This window comes from Trichosurus vulpecula, chromosome 7 (assembly GCF_011100635.1).
Source record: "Trichosurus vulpecula isolate mTriVul1 chromosome 7, mTriVul1.pri, whole genome shotgun sequence".
NCBI lineage: Eukaryota > Metazoa > Chordata > Mammalia > Diprotodontia > Phalangeridae > Trichosurus > Trichosurus vulpecula.
Window position 1 is genome coordinate 261,636,123 of NC_050579.1, and position 18,055 is coordinate 261,654,177.

The 18,055-nt window shown below is 48.1% G+C and overlaps 3 protein-coding genes across 5 annotated transcripts; 2 read left to right on the forward strand and 1 right to left on the reverse strand.

The window, feature by feature from the left end:
• The first annotated feature begins 978 nt into the window (after window positions 1–978).
• MED11 (mediator complex subunit 11) lies at window positions 979–3,560 on the forward strand. Its single transcript, XM_036766087.1, has 3 exons — window positions 979–1,212; window positions 1,432–1,562; window positions 2,417–3,560. The coding sequence occupies exons 1-3, from the start codon at window positions 1,128–1,130 to the stop codon at window positions 2,552–2,554; spliced, it is 354 nt and encodes a 117-aa protein (XP_036621982.1). The 5' UTR covers window positions 979–1,127; the 3' UTR covers window positions 2,555–3,560.
• CXCL16 (C-X-C motif chemokine ligand 16) lies at window positions 3,170–8,018 on the reverse strand. Its single transcript, XM_036766086.1, has 5 exons — window positions 7,876–8,018; window positions 7,230–7,362; window positions 6,574–6,656; window positions 4,443–4,829; window positions 3,170–3,349 (listed from the first exon to the last, which is right to left on the reverse strand). Exons 1-5 carry the CDS (start codon window positions 7,967–7,969, stop codon window positions 3,297–3,299), a joined length of 750 nt encoding a protein of 249 aa, XP_036621981.1. The 5' UTR covers window positions 7,970–8,018; the 3' UTR covers window positions 3,170–3,296.
• Window positions 8,019–10,146: 2,128 nt separating this feature from the next.
• On the forward strand, window positions 10,147–17,693 carry ZMYND15 (zinc finger MYND-type containing 15). 3 transcript variants are annotated; one of them, XM_036766083.1, is made up of 13 exons: window positions 10,147–10,720; window positions 11,681–11,915; window positions 12,151–12,306; window positions 12,422–12,582; window positions 12,876–13,028; window positions 13,754–13,834; window positions 14,043–14,159; window positions 14,352–14,440; window positions 14,796–14,894; window positions 15,098–15,255; window positions 16,502–16,580; window positions 16,903–17,063; window positions 17,397–17,693. In XM_036766083.1, the coding sequence occupies exons 1-13, from the start codon at window positions 10,147–10,149 to the stop codon at window positions 17,566–17,568; spliced, it is 2,235 nt and encodes a 744-aa protein (XP_036621978.1). In that variant the 3' UTR covers window positions 17,569–17,693. The 3 variants fall into 3 exon arrangements, with proteins under 3 accessions (XP_036621978.1, XP_036621979.1, XP_036621980.1); XM_036766084.1 differs by having other exon boundaries at window positions 15,098–15,251; window positions 16,522–16,580; XM_036766085.1 differs by lacking the exon at window positions 14,043–14,159 and having other exon boundaries at window positions 15,098–15,251; window positions 16,522–16,580.
• The last annotated feature ends 362 nt before the right edge of the window (window positions 17,694–18,055 follow it).

Consider the following 18,055-nt stretch of genomic DNA (forward strand, 5'->3'; position numbering starts at 1 on the left):
AGAGGGAAGTTCTCTTGCTTAATGTCACGGAGGTAGTGAGTGGCTGGGCAAGATTCCAGTCCAGGCATTAATAACAGCAAACATTCGTACGTGCAGCTAGGTCGCACAATGACTAGAGCGTCGGAAGACTCTTCTTGAATTTAAATTTGGCCTCAGATATTCACTAGCTGTGTGCCCCTGGGCAAGTCGCTTCGCCCTGTTTGCCTCAGTTTCCTCATCTGTCAAATATGCTGGAGAAGGAAATGGCAAATCACTTTGGCGTCTTTGCCCAGAAAATCCCAAATGGGGTCAGGAAGAGCGGGAGGCGACGGAACCACGACAAATATCCACATATGGCTTACTACGTGCTAAGCGCTTTACAATTTATTATCTCACGTTGGTCCTCACGACTCTGGGAGATAGGGGCTATGACTCCCGTCTGACACATGAGAAATCTGACTCATACAGCATTTAGGTGACTGGCCCAGAGTGACGCGGCTACAAATTGTCTGAGGCCGCATTTGAAGTCGGGTCTCCCGAACTCCGGGTCCAGCGGTCTATTCACTGCACCTAGCTGCTACCCAAGATCTAACCCCGGCTCGTTGCTCCCCGGGGACGCTAGAGGCTCAAGATCTCTCCAAACCACCCCCTCCTCTCGGCCATTCCAAAGCAAACAGACACCCGGCAAGCAATTACCGTGACGTCGAACCGGTCAGAAGCCTGGGGACTATGGAAGGGTTCCTAGGGAAGACGGGTTGGATTAACCCTACAGAATCCATAATTGGCCCCCCCCACCTTACCCAAATACTGCACTTCCGGTCTCGTGCAGCCCTAAGTAACTCGGGAGATGTAGTCCACCAGAGGCAGAGAAGCGTCAGCCTGCGCGGGGCTTCTTGGGAGCTGTAGTCTACCAAGAAGCAAGTTTGGGCCGGCCGGCCTCGGGGTGGAGGGGCGTGTCAGGCTGCGCGGTGTTTCCTGGGAGTGGTAGTCTACTGGGAGACATCCGGCCGCGCGCAGCTTCCTGGGAGTTGGAGTGCATCTACTGCCGGTAGGTCGGCTTCTGCCCGGCCGACGTGAGACAGGGTTGCGGGTTTCTCAAACCGGAGGTCTGCTGGGAAACAGTCGCGGCAAGGATTCCCGTTACACTCATGGCGACTTATAGCTTGGCAAACGAGCGGCTGAGGGCCTTGGAAGATATCGAACGGGAGATAGGGACCATCCTGCAGAGCGCCGGTGAGAGCCGAGTTTAAGCGCGAGGAGGCCTGGCTTGCCGCACATGCGCAGAACCACTTGGCAGCTTGTCCTTCCCTCATTCCCGGGTGGGGCGGGGTGGGGCGGAGACTCCTAGCCTAGGCGAGTAGTCGGAGGGCGGAGCTCCTAGCTCGGTGAGGGGGCGGGGTCATGTTGGGAGCTCCGCCCCACTGAGCGAAACTTGGGCTCTCTGCGGGGTAGGAAACGTGATCCTGGAGCTGTCCAAGGAGAAGGCAAACGAGCGGCTGCTGGACCGGCAGGCGGCAGCCTTCACCTCCTCTGTGCAGCACGTGGAGGCCGAATTGTCAGCCCAAATCCGATACCTGACCCAGGTAGGTCCCCCGGGAGAAGTCTGTGCTTGGGGAAGGGGGTGGGGGCGAGGCCTGGGAGTTAAAATCTGGGGCATGGATTTGGGTAGTTGGTCGGGGCGAGAGTAGGCGGTGTTTAAAACTTCAGCAGCCCAGGTGTTCCCTTCTTCGTCCTCATCATTTAGCATAGGAGAGACAGTCCTCTGTGCTGGGCGTTTCCCTCAAATAATCCAAAGCCCAACGGATGCCAAGAAACTGCCGGCTACATCCCAGAAACACGTGCACGTTCAAATTCCTTGATTTCAGCCCTAGGACTTTGTCTACTCCGAAGTCCAAAGTAGCTGGCCATTATGTGACAGTATGGACAGGGGGAAGTGCAGAATTAGGTAGCACGCTGAAAGTGGGAGGCGGGAAGACTTGTTGTCAAACACTGCCTCAAAGTTACTATTTGTGTAATTGGTCTGTACTTAATTTTCCTTAATTGTAAAATTAGGGGATTGGACTCAACAGCCTTCTAGCTGTTGACCCTTCTAGCTCTAAATCTATGATCCCAAGACCTCTGACCTCCTTCCCATCTCAAAATCAATAACCTTAAAACAAGCTGGGAAGCAACTGGAAAGAAAGATTTATTAAATCATAAGTTTAATAAAGATAGTGACTTATTTATTTTTGTATCACTCCCAGTATCTTGAACAGAGCGCTAAGCATCTGCTTAATAATTTTCTTTAATAAATTAGTGAAAGCAGCTGGATACCTGGGTCCTGAAGAATTATATTAGTGGGATTTGGATGGATGTCTGGATCCCTCAGGGGAATGAGGTGGTGGGTTGTGGAATGCAGTGAAGATAAGAACCAGCTCATGTGTGTGTTCATTCTTAGGTAGCAACTGGCCAGCCTCATGAGGGTTCCAGCTACTCATCAAGAAAGGACTGCCAGATGGCACTGAAACGAGTAGATTATGCTCGATTGAAACTTAGTGAGCTGGCACGGACCTGTGAACAGGTGCTGGAGACCTAAAGCAGGGCAGAGGCCCTTCTTTTCCCCTCTTCCATACCTCTGTTGTCTTGGACAAAGTAAGAGAAGTAATTCAGGCCATGATACTAAGTACGGAGAAGAGTGAAGAGAAGTAGGTGGTGTCCCACCAGACTTCACCACTAAGAAAATCCATGGGAAAGAGAAAAGATAACGACTTGCTTCACTCAAGAAATCTCCACAAATTACCTCTTAAGCCAGAAGTTGAAGATCCTAATATACAACTTCTTTCTTCCACCCTACATTTCCATTATCCCGTAATACTTTTGGGTTCTTCTTGCCACCTCCGTCTAGCTCAGACACACAAAATGGGCAAGAAGATCTGACTATTTTTAATAAGCCTATATTTTCCATGCATTATAAGATAAGAGAGGATAAGGGCATCTAATTAGAGTTCAAGGTCATATGAGGGGTGGAAAGCAGGGCAGTAGCTTGATACTGAGGTGGGAAGCAAGAAGAGTAAATTAGTTGACTTTGGTTAGGTACATTCTAGAGAGTAGAACAGTATAGGGGGAGATATTGATGGGATGTACTTGGGGGAAGACAAAATTGTCAAGCAGAAGAGGATTTCTGGGAGACATTGCAGAATAGACTTAGAAATTAGAAAACAATCACCTTTAATGAAACTAATGCCAAATCTTTACATTCAATGGGAGAAGCAAATATTATTGTAGAATAGTTGCCTTGGGAGAAAAGCCTTGCTGTTTCCGGATGGCTGAAGCATGACTTATATCAAGGAGTTGGGTTGATCTGTCTCACAAGGGATTATCAGCTGAAAACCTAAAAAGATGAGACAAAAGGGAGGCTAGACCCCTGAAGAGAACGGGAGCTGTGGGCAATGTGTAGTGAGAGTTATTCCTATAAGGGCTGTGGAAGTAGGCAACAAAACCATATACAATCTGGGCTCTGCCTCTCTCCAACTTTATTTCCTCTGCTTTAGCAAAACAGGCCTATTAATGGATCTTAGAATATATTTCTGTCTTTGTTCAAATAAGTCATCCAGCCTGGAATGTTTCTATGCCCACTCTCTGTTTATCCAAGTCCTGTGCCCTCTCAGAAGCCCTTCTCAGGTCATGTATGAAGCTGTTCACAACTGGCCCCATCTGTGTTACACTGACTATCTTTACCTCTTGGTACTTGGTTAATATGGTGTTGTTAAGTATCTTTTTTAGGGATATCTCCTCTTTGCTCAGTCAAGTAGTAAGCCTCTCAAAATCAAAGACTGTCTTATGGCTTCTTGGAATGCTCAGAGGCTCAAATAGTGCTCTGCATACAGTAGGCACTCAGCATGTGGTGATTGTAGTGCCACTCAAGATAAAGCCATAAATTCAAAGTCAGAAGACCACAGTCACAGACCTAACTCTGCCACTAACTAGCTTAGGTGCTCCTTAACTAGTAAAGATGATCTCAGTTGAGTCTTAGGAGCTCTGTTTCCTCTTCTGTAAAGTGATTGGATAGGAGGTGATGGTATAATGGACAGAGCACTGTAATCTGAGTCAGAAAACCTGGCTTCAGCTCCTGGTTCTGCCACTTACAGTATTTTAATTTGCAAGAGTCTTTAAATCCCTTGCTGTACAGATGAGAATGAAGCCCAGAAAGGGGAAATTATTTCATAGCGTTACATGAGCTAGAAAGGACCTTAAAGGTCATTCTAGTCCAAGGCCCTCATTTTATAGATGTCATATAATAGCAGAGCCAGAATTTGAACCCAGGTCCTCCAACTCTAAATTCAATGCTTTTTATGGTGTACTAGGTAGCCTCTGAGACAAAGGAGCAGGGGCTGGAAAGGGAGCTGAGTCTAAAAGGGCAGATTGCCTAGGTCCTTTATACAACCGGGATTTATGGGACCAGAACACCTGGATCCCATGTTTACCTTTGGAGCGCTGCTTTGGAGATTCTACAGCCACTCGCTTCCGACACAAGACATAAGCAAGAGCTCCAGTAAGCACAAAGACAATCCCAAGTAGGCACAGAATGGGTATGGTGGCAGAGGTGCCCAGCTGGTTCATTTGTCCCTTCTCGGCTTCCCGCTTCAGGTTTTCGATGCTGCTGTTCTCCAGAGGGGCACTGGTGATATCATTGAGGTACCTATTCCTCATTCTGCTGGACGGGGTTCTTGTTGACTGGTTGGTCTGGGAGAATGGATCAGTGGTGGTGAATGGGGATGATCGGTTTAGTCCTGGGCTCTGGATGGTGGTAGTGGGGTAATCATCCTGGGTGCCCTGATGTGCAGATTGGTATGTCCGGGCGAATCCACATTCTGGGAAGACAAGATGAGAGAAGTCTGGGGAACTGGAGAGAAACGTGAAGAAATAGGGAATCAAAGTGAATGATCTAGTAGAGATGGGGGGGAAGGTAAGAGAATTAAGTAGAAGATTTAAAAGAGGGGATAGATGTAAAGAATAGAACTTCTTAATCCAATCTTGTCAACAATCTCCTTTTCCTCCCCAATCAGCAAGCATTTATTAAGAATTTATTATGTAAGGGAACTGTACAAAGCTTGGAGATAGAAAAAAAAAAGCAAAAACTGTACCTGCCCTAAAGAAACTGACATTTCCCCCCCCCCTTTTTTTTAAGTAAATGTCATTCTTTTGTTTTTTACATTCTCAGAATTTCTCCCAGTATTTCCCCCCTCCCTCCCAGAGAGCCATTCCACATAAGAAAAAGGATAAAAAGAAAAAAAAATCAGCAAACCAAACAAGGCTAAAAAATAGATAAAATATTTTACATCTGCAAAGGAATAGGAGTGTGTCGTATCTTTTCTTTGGGGCCTGTTCTCTGTAATTTTCCAACACTCCTTTTTGATTTTTTGGTGGTTCTTTTCATTTGCATTGTCTTAATCGTTATGTATATTGCTTTTTGACTTTACTTCACTCTTCATCAAATCATGTAAGTCTTTCCATGTTGCCCACAATCTTTTAACTGCTAAATCCAAGGGCCTTTTTTTCAGTCCTTCTACTACCTGATCTATTCAACATTTGGCAGTGTTGCAATCACTGATAGGTACTCTCTCCTCCCTGGGTTTTTATGCTTTCCTGGTTCTCCTGTGACCAGGTGATTGTTCCTCATTTTCCTTTGCTGGATCATTATCTATGTCCCTTCTCCTTTGGCTAGATGTACACCTATGGCTCTGTCCTGTTCCCTCTTCTTTTCCTCTATTCCCCTTACTTAAACCTCAACAGCTACCATAGGTTCATCTATTATCTTTATCCAGATGATTTCCAAGTCTGTGAAGCCAGCCCTCACCTCTTTCCTGAACTCCAAACCTTTATTTCAGTCCTCAGTCAGTAGTTTTTTCAGTTGTGCCCAATTTTTCATGATCCCATTTGGGGTCTTCTTGGCACAAATACTGGAGTGGTTTGCTATTGCCATCTCCAGCTCCAGATGAAAAAAACTGAGGCAATCAGGGTGAAGTGACTTGCCCAGGGTCACACAACTAGTAAGTGTCTTGAGGTTGGATTTGAACTCAGGAAGAGGAGTCTTCCTGACTTCAGGCCTGGCACTCTACCTTCTGTGCCTCCTAGCTGCCTATATCTCAGCCTAACTTCCTTCAAAGCCCAGCTCAGTTGCCCCCTTTCCTGATCAGCCCAGTTGTTAGTGCCTTCTCCCCTAAAATTTCTTTGTATATTGAATGTTGTTTCCACCGTTTCATTTTTTGTCTCTGCAGCTTCACTCAATATCTAGCATAGTGCCTGGCACATGGTAGGATTTCAGTAAATGCTTGTTGAATTGCTTAGTATAAAATGTTTATTAAATTTAATTGAGGAGAGAATTGGAAGGAAAACAATAGCTTGGGAGGAGGCAGAAAGGAAGACACAGTTGACCTGGAAGCCAAAAGAAAGGCGAAGGTGAGGGAACAGAATTAACTGATGGGAAGAAGAGAAGGACCTGAGATCAAGGGATGATAGAACTCTGAAAACTGAATAAAGAGAAAGCTGAAGAGAAATAATGTTAATAATGGGGAAGGGTGGGAAGAAGTTGTTTAGAGCTATCTGGACTCTCACCGTGGTTGTCAAAGCAAGTCCTTAGCTTCTGGACCCAGCTGTTTTTGGAGCTTGAACACAGAGTTATTCTGGGCAGGCGGAACCTGGTTAGGAATTGGGGAAGGTGTACTGCCTCAGTTCCCTGTTCTGAAGTTTCACTTTTCCCCCCCTTTTACACAGCTAGAAGTCTAGCTCAGTTGGCCCTTCCTCATTCCTTTATTTTTTTTTTTAAGAAGACATTTTTATTTCCTGAAGTTACTGTGGAAACTTACAGTTTCGCCATGCTGCTAGTTTCAATAGAAATGAAAGCACAGGGGAAGAAATATCAACATGGCCCCAACCTGATTATTTTCTCATATCTTAAAAGTTGAACCGTATATACAATATGGCTCAATTTTTCCAAATCTGAAAAAATTGGTCTTTATTGTTTTCGTTTTTACATTCATTTTTTCACTTTCAGTTCCAAATTCCCTTCCTCATTCCTAAGCAATGAAACAGCTTGGGATTCCCCGGCTACTGGTCAAGGTAGAGTTTACCTGGAGCGGGGCAGGGCCGAGTCTAAGAGAGCCTGGGCCCTGGGTACTATGGATTCCTGGAGAAAACAGCCTGGAAAGATCTGGTGGAAGCAAGTGAGCAGTTGGGGGCGGGGAGGAAAAGGGGGATTGGGTGGGTACTACCTTATGTAGTTGTGGCAACTTTCATATCCCTGTAGATTAGTAATGAGTAATCGCCACTGTGCAGGATTCGGGGAATCGGACAGCTTCAAGTCACAAGGACAGCTTCCTACAATGCTGCCCTGGTTTCCAATGACTGAGGGAGAGAGGACATAGTAACGACCCAGGTGTGCCACAGTCACCTGCCCAATTCCTTCCCCGCAACTACATCCCAGCTTATCCAGCCGCAAGATTCAGGTGGTTTAACCAGTACTTCCTCTCCGGCCAATCAACACCATCAACCTGGAAGAAAACCTAAGCCGAGCATCTCCCCCCTCTCCGCGCCCTACCCTCCCAACACACACATTCACCCCAGCCCCCCATCCTGGCACAACTTTTTTTCCTCCGCACCGACCAGAATTCGAGCGTCTGACCGCCTCAGAGATACGCAAATTTTCTCTCCCTATACGTGTCCGGCAGGTCGCCCTTCCTGAGCCCTTCCCCTTGGACCCCAATGTGTGCGTGGGCCTCTTTGCCCTTTGGGCCCTCAGGGATATTAGTCGACCACAAATCAAAAGGACACTGCTATCTCCCCAGAACCCGCAGTCCCGTCATTCCCTCTCGCCTTCACTTTGTTTCTCAACCCGACCCATTCGCCATCCCCTCAAACCTATCTGAATCAGCGTCAGGAACAAGAACAGGGGTCTCCAGGATCCTCTCATGCTCCGGTGCCCTGGGACGGCTAACTCAGAGCTACCAGCCATAAACTGGATTCCCCAACTCCTGGGACGGCTGGCAGCCAGGGGCGTGGTCCCAATAACTTAGCTCCCACTGGTCCCCGCCTCCCGAGAGGTTGAGACCGGCTCTCCAGAGCAAAAGTTCAGAGGAAGAAAGCTCTGACTTAAAAGTCTCCTTTACTTCATTTAGGCTGGGGTGTTGGGTTATTTTTGGTTTCGGTAGAAGGTGAAAAAAAAAAGTGACGACATCTGCCTCCCCAACTGGAGAGAGGATGGCGTGGGAGGGCCGGGAGACCACAAGGCAGACACAGATTTTGGGAAGCAAAGGAAACAAACATGCTGGGACAGGCAAAGAAATGGAAATCGACTCCCGCGAGCAGAAACTTGGTGGTGCTGAGACCGGGAAATTCCCACTATTTTCCCCAAGTTCGTGACTGGAGTGCCTGGAAAGATGACTAGGGTAGGTAGGGAGTGGGGGCATCGAAAGGGTGCCACAAGAAGTCTGGGGTTCTTTGCAGACAGAGCTTGGTAACCCAAGGCACTTTCACTTCCCCTTTTCCCAGTGGTAGGCTCTAGTAAACGAGCGCTCTCAAGACTGGGGAGAAGAAATACAGATTCAGGATTCAGCTGCTTCCCTGAGAGGAGAGACAACTAAGGAAGGAACTTCGAAGTGTCCTCAACACTCCTCAGCTGGGCACAGGCAGCAAAAGATGGAAATAGTGTGAAAGGGGTTGCAAGAAGACTAGCTCACATATACTATACTGTAAATTAGTTGCTGGGTCTGGGAATTAATTTAGTCATTCTGGAAAACAATTTGGGACACATGAGAGAAGTCGCTGAACTGTGCATACCCTCTGACCCAGCGATTCCACTACTAGTCAAAGACAGAAAGATCTCATATGTGTCAATATACATAACAGCACCTTTGTGGTAGCAAAACCTTAGAAACAAAGTAGGTGTCCATTCATTAGGGGAATATTTTTAAAGGTGGTAATTGAATATAAAAGAATATTATGCCTTGAGTAATGATAAATATGAGAACCTCGGAAATTTGGGGAGACATGTTTGAACCCGCAGATAAAAGAAAGCAGATCCCAAAGAACAGTATACACAATGATCGATAATGTAAACGAAGACAACACTCAGATCAGATGTCACTATTACCAAAGGTCAATATCGCAGATAAGGGGATGATGGAATATTCTGCTTTCCTCTTGGTAGAGGATTGGAGGGTTTAAGTGCAAAAATGTTACAAGCTCTCAGTAAAGAATGAAAAAAGCCTTTGCTTAACTGTTGGGTTTTTGGTGGGGTTTTTTTTTTTTTTTTTTTGGTAATAGTGTGGTTAAGTATAGAATAGAAAATAGTGCGTTCATAAGACATTTTAAAAAATAAAAGAAACAAAAAGTACTTGAGTGTTGGCGCCCAAAGACTCCGCACTGGGTTGTAAAGGGAATCTAGCCTCCGGGTGGGGGTGGGGCGTTCTGCGCGAGGGTGCTAGGTCTAGGTTGGGGGGGGGGGCGTGATGTCACAACCCTCCCCCACGCCCCCACAGTATTTACCTTCGAACAGAGACGGCCGCTGCAGGTAGGGGAGACATAGTGGAGGAGAAATAGAAATAGAAAGATAGAGAGCCCCTCAAACATGTACATACACATCCAATCCAAATCTGACCTAGACAGATGGGCAACCTGGCCCTTTTCCTGCTACTTTCTGATTATAGGCCGTTATGAAATTCACTTTTCTTTCCTGATCATTTCTCAGTTTCCCTCGCACAAACCTAAAAACTCAGCCCTGAATGAAATTATTTCCATTCTAGATTCAGTTTCTGGTTTTGACTCAATCCCTGTTAACCTCTATCTCCAGCCCCTATTTCCTATTCTCAGCAACTATTATTCCCTTCTTTACAGCCTCCACTCTTAACCCTAAATAGTGACCCATTTACTCTAATGCCAAACCATAGCCCTCCTTCCCTCCCCCTTCTTCACTTCACTCTTCAGCCACTATCCCCAAGACTCCTATCCAGGGGCTTCTTCCCTATCCACTCTTTAGTTTTAACCCTAATGAGCCCAGCCCAGCCCTAAATCATAGTCCCTACTTCCCTATCTTCACTCCATCCTTTCTTACTCCAACTCCAGTTCCTCACATGAGTTCCCTGTGTTCCTTTTCTTTCTCTGTGACTCGACTCCTTTGCTCTCCTAGAAATCATGGAGTTTGTATCTGGTTATCGGGATGAGTTCCTCGACTTTGCTGCCCTTCTATTTGGCTGGTTCCGCAAGTTTGCCTCAGAGCGGGGAACTGGGGTGGGTGGGGGGAATGGCCCTGAGGGTCGATCAAGGTTGATGGAGGCCCAGGTAAGACGGTTGCCCCCAGACCCTGCCCTCTGGGTCCTTCACATCTTGCCCAACCGTAGTGTGGGGATCAGCTTGGGGCAAGGTGCTAAGCAGGGACCTGGACCAGGCCTGGGCGCTGCCCGTCTTTTGGGAGATGAGCCCCCTCTCTGTCTCAGAGACCTTAGCCCCTATGTCAGCTTTGTTAGCCTCGAAGATGGAGAGGAAGAAGAAGATGGGGAGGAGGAAGGTACGGGTGGAGAGGAAGGTGAACTGGAGGAGGAAGGAGAACAAGCCACCACTAGCCGGGAGCCCACCCAGGATGCTGAGACACCTGGGGAGCCAGAAGATACTGAGGAAGAGGCAGGAGAGGACAGCAGCGGAGGGGACACCAGAGAGGATGGAGGAGAGGAGGAAATGGGGCCAGAGAAGAGAAGGGGCAAGAGAGGTGGTGAGAGGCCCAAATACAACCTTACTCCCAGTTTTGACCCAACTACTCACTCTCCACCAAGAGTGCCTCTGTTCCTATCCTTGCTCTATTCTGCTTGGAGAAATATTCACATTGACACAGTCCTCTTATGCCCTTGGACATTTCTCTCCAATACAAGACATTTTGAAGTAACATTTATAGGAATACTGAATGAGGAGCATTTCACAATATAATAAAATGTGGTTAAATTTAAAATGGGTTGACATTTTATATCAACAAATAGAAAAATAGTCACTTAATCTTTCAGGAAAGTTCCTGGAGAATTGAAACAATCATTTTCCTCAAGATCTCCCCCCTCTGCTTGTCCCGGGTTACCCAAAGCAAACAAAAAAGATCCCTTTTGGGATAATGAGGACTAAGAGTGGTGTCCTTAAATAGGCCATTACTGTAATCCCTTCAGGGGATGGGGAGAAAGCAATGATCTCCACTGGGTCTGGGATATTTCTCCTAAAAATGGTTACCATCCTTAACCCATTTTCTGGGACCTTTAGCTTTCTTTCTCTACCCTTTTCGCATTTTCCTAAAAGAAAAAGATTAGGCTTAAGAGAAAGAGCAGAGAGGTTTTTAGTGGAGGTCTTAATTTCCTGAGAAGTAGTGATAAAAATTTTCTTCCTTGTGGTATATCTGAAAAGGACTAGCCTAGAGAAATATTTATTTCTTAATATTTTTAGTTGAATTAAAAGAGATTTTAATGTGCAAGATGTGTGGGGTAGGGGAAGAGGAGCATAGACAATCCTCCCAACTCTACTGAATTTACCCTATGTATGGGAATTCTTAATTATAGCTCTGCTTCTGCCTCTTCTCAGGCTCCCCCTCTTCCCTGAACCCCTAGCCCCAATCCACATAGTACATCAGCTCTACCTTTCCTCAAACCCCAATCCTCCTTCCCTTTCACCTGACTTCTCCCCTCTCTTTTCTCAGATGCTGCCCCCCTACACCTGGCCTGCCTACTTCTGGTGACTGATGAACATGGCACTATCCTGGGCATTGACCTCCTGATGGGTGGACCCCAAGGGAGTGGAGGCAGGGCCATTGGGGCTGAGGGCCTGGCCCAAAGAGCTTATACTCTCCTCTGCCACAGTATGGCCTGCCCTATGGGAGCTGGAGATCCTAGAAGACCCCGACAGCTCACAGTGGGAGACCCCCAGCTACATCGGTACAGAGCTGTGGGTCCCAAAAGGGTGTGGAAAATGGCACAGGAAGGAGAGAGGGGAAACATGGGGTCCTAAATGCATTGATTTCAGAAGGGTATGGAGGGTGTGTATGCCCATATCCCTGAGGAATATAGGGACTGGGGAGGGGAGCTTGGGACCTGGGTGTTCCATGTGCTAGCTTCTGATGGGGTAGAGGGCTGGATTCTCATGCTGAAATTCATCTTCCTATCTACCCAGGGAGCTGGAAAGCTTGGTCCCAAGGCTTGGGGTGAAGCTAGCCAAAGCCCCAATGAGGACATGGGGCCCCCGTCCTGGCTTCACTTTTGCCTCACTCCGTGCCCGTGCCTGCCATGTGTGTCACAGACACAGTTTTGAAGTGAAGTTGATGCCCTGGTGAGCATTTGTCATGAGTAGGAGTTAGACGCTGAAGGTGGAGAGGGACAGGTCTGTTAGGTTATGTGTCCTGTCCTTCCCCTTAACTATTCTACCTTTGGTCCATCTCCTCCAGCCCCCAGTGTGGTGCAGTCCTGTACTGTGGGGAGACCTGTGTCTGGGCTGACTGGAGACGCAGGCCAGATGATGTGAGCCATCGATTCTGGTGCCCAAGACTTGCAGCTTTCATGGGGCGGGCTGGGGAGCTGGCAGCCTTGCCCTTCACCTACACTGCTGGTACCAGGAATACCTGAGCCCCTGGGGGAATCTGGGGGGCCAAGAACTAGGCCTTTAGAGAGTATGTAACGGACCAAGGAACTTGGAAAGGAAAAGATACTGGACTCCTAAGATAAAATAATGCAGGGTTTGGTGGAGAAAGGAAGGGGATACTTTGAGGCTGGGGGCCAGAAGAGGGATGTCTTGTGTGGGCACTCGGGTACAAAATACTAGGGTCTAGGTTAGTGTGTCAAAACTCCTTGGTGCCAGGAAGATAGATATCTGGGCCCTCAATACCTTCTCTGCTCCTCCAGAGGTAACAAGCGAGATGTTTAATAAGGAGGCATTCCTGGCCTCCCGAGGCCTCACACGAGGCTACTGGACTCAACTCAGCATGCTCCTCCCAGGTCCTGTTGCCCCAGGATACCCCCCAGGCAATGGGCCTCCCCTCAGCCTCCTTCTCAGTGGTTCGTAGGGCATCCTGGGAGGCTTGGGGAGGGGTGGTGGTGCTGTGACCCATTCTTTCCTATCACCTCCTCCCAGCCTTGCTTGTAGTTATCCTGTTCCAAAGACCATAGGGGATGCAACTAGAGAAATATGGGAGGGTATTACAGGGAGGAGGTGGAGGGAGGGCCAGAGGATGTCCTAGGCAACAGGCAACAAGCATTTATTAAGTTCTTACTAAGTGCCAGGCACTGTACTAAGGCAGGGAATACAAACAAGAGCAAAAAGAAAGACCAGTCCCTACCCTCAAGGAGCTGACATTCTGATGGTGGTGGGGTAGACCACATATCAAAGGGAGCTGAGGTGGTGGGGGTTGGCAGGGGACAGGAGTTTCAGAGAAAATTTCCTAGCTCCCTCCAAATCCACTTGAAACACATACATGTACACAAACAAGGGCCACCTCAGGACCATTCTGTCCCCAGCACCTCTCCTAGCCCACTAATTCACAGAAAGAGGTTCTCCCCCTTAGTCACTCCTCCCCCATCCCCCATCCCCACCTCCCAGTTCCTATCCAAATGCCTCTTAAGTGTAATTTCAGATCAGCTCCTCCATGGTGATGATTAACCATAGTCCCTCTCCCTCCTCCCAGATCCAGAGACACCAGCCCAGGGTTCCCCTGCCTCCAGGGGATAAGGAGGGTTAAGCTAATGGGGATCCCTCCTCCACCCCTACCTATCTCTTCTCTCAGGAGATCCTTATCAGCTACTTCAAGGAGATGGCCCCCCCCTGATGCCTCCAGTGCCTCCTGACCCACCTCGAGGCCCTTTTGGTGAGGAGAATTAGACACCTTCATCACTGAAAGGAGGAGAGGAAGGTGGGGAAGACAGGAACCAGAGGCTAGAGGTCTTGCTCTCTGAGTCCCTAAGAACAATGAGTGATGTGATGGGGAGGAGTAAACAAGGCTGGAGACCTATATCTCACAATAAGACTTCATCTACCCATCCATTCACCCCTCCTCATCTCCCCACCACAACCAGGTTCCTGGCAAGATTACTATGCATGGCGTGGCTTGGGCCTGGACTCTCCCTTGGCTGTTCTCCTTACCTACCCACTGACTGTCTACTATGTTATTACCCACCTGGTGCCCCAGTCTTGTAAGAAAAGAACAGAGAAGATGGGTGGAGTTGGGAGGCACTAGAGATGGGGGAAACAGTGAAGGGGGTTGGGGTCAAACTGAAGTAAGAAGAGGTAGAGGGGTGGAGATAGAAGACAGAATGGGAAGGGTTGAAGGATTATTCATTTAATAAACTGTCCCTCCCTCTCTCCCCTTCCACATATACCCCTAGTCCCAGAGCTGAACATCCAAAACAAACAGTCCTTGAAAATCCATGTGGTTGAGGCTGGGAAGGAGTTTGATCTCATCATGGTGTTTTGGGTGAGACTCAAGAGGAAAATAGACGGGGTGGATGGGACTAGTTGATTTCTGACATGGAAGGTACTAAGGGAGGCAGATGGCTGAGTGCCTGAAGGTTCTGGGAAGCTGAAGTATAGGGGTCTTTGATGAGAGTGAGCTGAAAGAAAAAAAAACCCAGACACCTGGGTCTTAGAAGAGGGGGGTGGGAATAGTTGACCCTTGTCCCTTAGGGTCAAGTAGGGAAGTTAAAGAGGCAGATACCGAGGACATTCAGAAGGAACTGGACTGGATGGAGGTGGGGAGAGGACAAGAGTGTTGTGGTGGTTGGGGGAAGGGGTAGACAGTCAGGTGTAACATTCCCCATTCTTCTCCCTAGGAGCTCTCTGTTCTACTCCCTCATGTGGCCCTGGAGCTGCAATTTGTAGGTGGTGCTTTGCCTCCTGAAAATGATCAGCAACATTTTACCCTTCAGAGGGTAAGATGGTCCTGGGGAGAGAGAGTTACCCTGAACGGAGAGTATCAGATACAGTCCAGACACAGCTTCTGCCCCACCACAGCCACAGAAGAGTCTGTGTTCTTCTTTCCCATAACTCATCTTTTCTCTCACTTTCATTTCTTCCTCTCTTAATCCGTATCCAAAAGCCTTGCCTCAAGCTGTCTCTGATCTCCTTCCACCAGGATGGATCAGGAGTGTCTGTCCGTCCAGGCTCAGGTGTATCTGCTCGTCCAGGCTCAGGAGCTAAAGAGAAGGGAAGCCGTAGAGATCTTCAGATCAAGGTTTCTGCCCGGCCCTACCACCTACTTCAGGGACCCAAGCCTGACCTGGTCATTGGTGAGAGGCCCAAATGACTTTGTGGAGTGTGTGTGTGTGTGTGTGTGTGTGTGTGTGTGTGTGCACAAAGACCATTCTCTGATTTTTCTCTCAGGTCTGTCCAAAGGCAGTTCTCTGTTCCTGTTTCAAAATCTGTCATATGATATAATCTCCAGACATTCACCCTCCCATCACAGTCCTCCAGAGCTAGGCTTATCAACTCAAGCCCTCGCTCAGGCCATTCAACCCGCCCCCAAGCCTCAGCTTGTTCTCCTCCCACAGCCGCTGCTCCAGCCTGGATCCTTCCAAACGCTAGTGGGGTAGGGAGGGGGAAGGAGAGGTTATTTCCCAGGGCCCCTCCTTCGGGTCACTGCTACTTGCCTGTTCTCCTTCAGGCCTCTGTTGCTCCTGGGGCTCCATTGAACCATAGCCACCACAAGTACAAAGAGCAAGCCAATAACTGGGAAGCATTCAACCACCATCTCAGCACCCCAAAACTCCATACTTTCCTTTTAATCTTCAGATCCTGCACAACGATGCAATTTTGTAGCAACAGTCTTGCTAGCAGCTACTGTGGCTGTGTAAAACCAACAACCAGCACACAGAAGGCTGCTAACATAGATTCTTTTGACCTGCTTTACTGAGGAAAGCAACGTTAAGGGGTTAGCAATCTTACTTTAATCCAACATACAAATATTTCACTTAGTTCAGGAGGAAAAGCCAGCAACCTGAACTTCAAAGCAAATACAAACAGATTACAAACATACACAATATAAACAGTCCAGATCACAATTCGTAGTTACCAGGAAAGCATCAACATCTGGATTTACAAGCTGGGGGCTCTGAAAATGGCTGCCCACAGTCCCACACCACTCTTCCAGTAACTGAGAGCCCTCAAGGGAGAATGCCAACCTCTGGGTTTATATATCTTGTTCAAGGTCAAAGACAATGTTCGACTCAAACCCATGTGGCCTAAAAGCCTCTGGCATCACAAACATGTCACTCAAACCCATGTAAACCAGGCTTTCCCTTGAGACAAGGAGGTCATCAAAGACTCCTGATTTAATCAAAGAAACAAAGGCCAGACTCATCAAGCACTAGATGAAATAAGTGCTAAAAGAGAAAACGGTAAAAAAGTCCCACCTTAATTACCAATACAGTGCACATCTGCCTGTGTGTGTGTGTGTGTGTGTGTGTGTGTGTGTGTGTGTGTGTGTGTGTGTGTGTGTGTGTATGGGGAGAAGGGAGCTGGAGTACTCTCTTCACTTTCTCCCTTCTGCCTCTTCCTCAGGATTTAACTCTGGCTTTGGTCTCAAGGACACCTGGTTGAGTTCTCTGCCTCGATTACAGGTATAGAGAATGGAAAGGAAAGCGTGGACGGAGAGGGGAGAAGGGACTATGGTGGACACTATCCCCCTCTCCCTTCTTTCTGCTACTGACCACCCTTGCCCACCTTTTCACTCTTTGGGTGTCTTTAGGTATCTCTTGATCTTGCCCTTTATCTTAGATATTTCCCCCTCCTCTCTAGTTCTCCAGTGTGGACAAAGAGTGAAGTGCTTCTGTGTCCCTATCCTCTGATTTTTTTTCCTATGGCAAGAATCTCTGGGGGTGGAGATACTCCCCACATGGGGAGGCTTAAAAGGGGACTCTAATCCTGAACATTCTTCTCCAGTCTCTTCGAGTCCCTGCGTTTTTCACGGAGAGCAGTGAGTACAGCTGTGTCATGGATGAGCAGACCATGGCTGGGGCCACAGGAGGGGGGACCAGCCCCCCACAGCCCAACCCCTTTCGATCACCCTTCCGCCTCCGGGCCGCAGACAACTGCATGCCTTGGTGAGGGGTTCTACTGGTGCTTGAAGCCCTTCTCTCTCAGCAGGGGCACCCCCTCAATCCCTTGTCCTTTCCTTCCCCACTACTACTTTGCTCCCTAACACTCCCCTATTATCATCCTGAACCTTCCGTTCCTAGGCTCCTAGGCTTCTCATATATCTTCCTCCTTGATGACCCTTTTCATGGTGCCCATTTCTTCCACCCCCTTTAACACCCCACTCCATACACCCAGATTTGTAATCTCCTATCTGTAAAATTCCACTCAGAAACCTGACTACCTTCAGCCCTGCACCCTCTCATCCACATCCCTGGTCCTGATCTCACTTCTTCCCTTAGGTACTGTAATGCCTTCATCTTTCACTTGGTCTACAAGCCTCCTCAGGGGAGCGGGATCCGCCCTGCCCCTGGACCTGCCCCCCCTGTCCCAGCCCCAACAGTCCCTCTAGTCCCTGCCAGAAGGCGAAGAGGAGAGAAGAGGCCGAGTCGTGGAGGCCGAAGGAGGAGGTGAGAGTCAGAGATGGAATTATCACTTCCCACAAAACTGTTAAAAAGAAGAACCTTCAGGCAATGGGGAAGGGCTAGCTGGGGAAATGGGAAAGGTGAATAAAATTATTGGTTTGAGAGGCAAATGAAGCAATGTGAACTGACCCACTCTGTCCTCACTAGGCTGCTAAGGGGCACAGTGCATGAGAGTGCTGGGTCTGGGGTCAGGAAAACCTGAGTTCAAATCCAGCCTCAGACACTTCCTAGCTGTGTCACCCTGGGCAAATCCCTTCAATGCGGTGTGACTCCGTTTCCTCAGCTGTAAAACGAAGATAATACTAGGAGCCACCTACTTTCCAAATGAGGTAATGTTTGTAAACTGCTTAGGACAGCGATTGGCTCACCCTGACTTACTCTCACTACCCCTTTCTGTCCTCCTGCTCTTCAGCCCAAAACTTCTCTAAACCAGATTCTGTAGTCTTGACCTTTGCTTCAAGGAGAGCTGGTTCTTC

Coding starts and splice junctions, on each gene's coding strand:
- MED11 (XM_036766087.1), top strand. CDS start 1,128: ATGGCGACTTATAGCTTGGCAAACGAGCGGCTGAGGGCCTTGGAAGAT. Junction 1,213..1,431: donor GACCATCCTGCAGAGCGCCG/GTGAGAGCCGAG, acceptor TCTGCGGGGTAG/GAAACGTGATCCTGGAGCTG. Junction 1,563..2,416: donor AAATCCGATACCTGACCCAG/GTAGGTCCCCCG, acceptor GTTCATTCTTAG/GTAGCAACTGGCCAGCCTCA.
- CXCL16 (XM_036766086.1), bottom strand. CDS start 7,969: ATGGCTGGTAGCTCTGAGTTAGCCGTCCCAGGGCACCGGAGCATGAGA. Junction 7,363..7,875: donor CCTGACGCTGATTCAGATAG/GTTTGAGGGGAT, acceptor TCTCTCCCTCAG/TCATTGGAAACCAGGGCAGC. Junction 4,830..6,573: donor GACTTGCTTTGACAACCACG/GTGAGAGTCCAG, acceptor TTGTCTTCCCAG/AATGTGGATTCGCCCGGACA.
- ZMYND15 (XM_036766083.1), top strand. CDS start 10,147: ATGGAGTTTGTATCTGGTTATCGGGATGAGTTCCTCGACTTTGCTGCC. Junction 14,160..14,351: donor CCACCTGGTGCCCCAGTCTT/GTAAGAAAAGAA, acceptor ATATACCCCTAG/TCCCAGAGCTGAACATCCAA. Junction 16,581..16,902: donor GTTCTCTGCCTCGATTACAG/GTATAGAGAATG, acceptor ATTCTTCTCCAG/TCTCTTCGAGTCCCTGCGTT.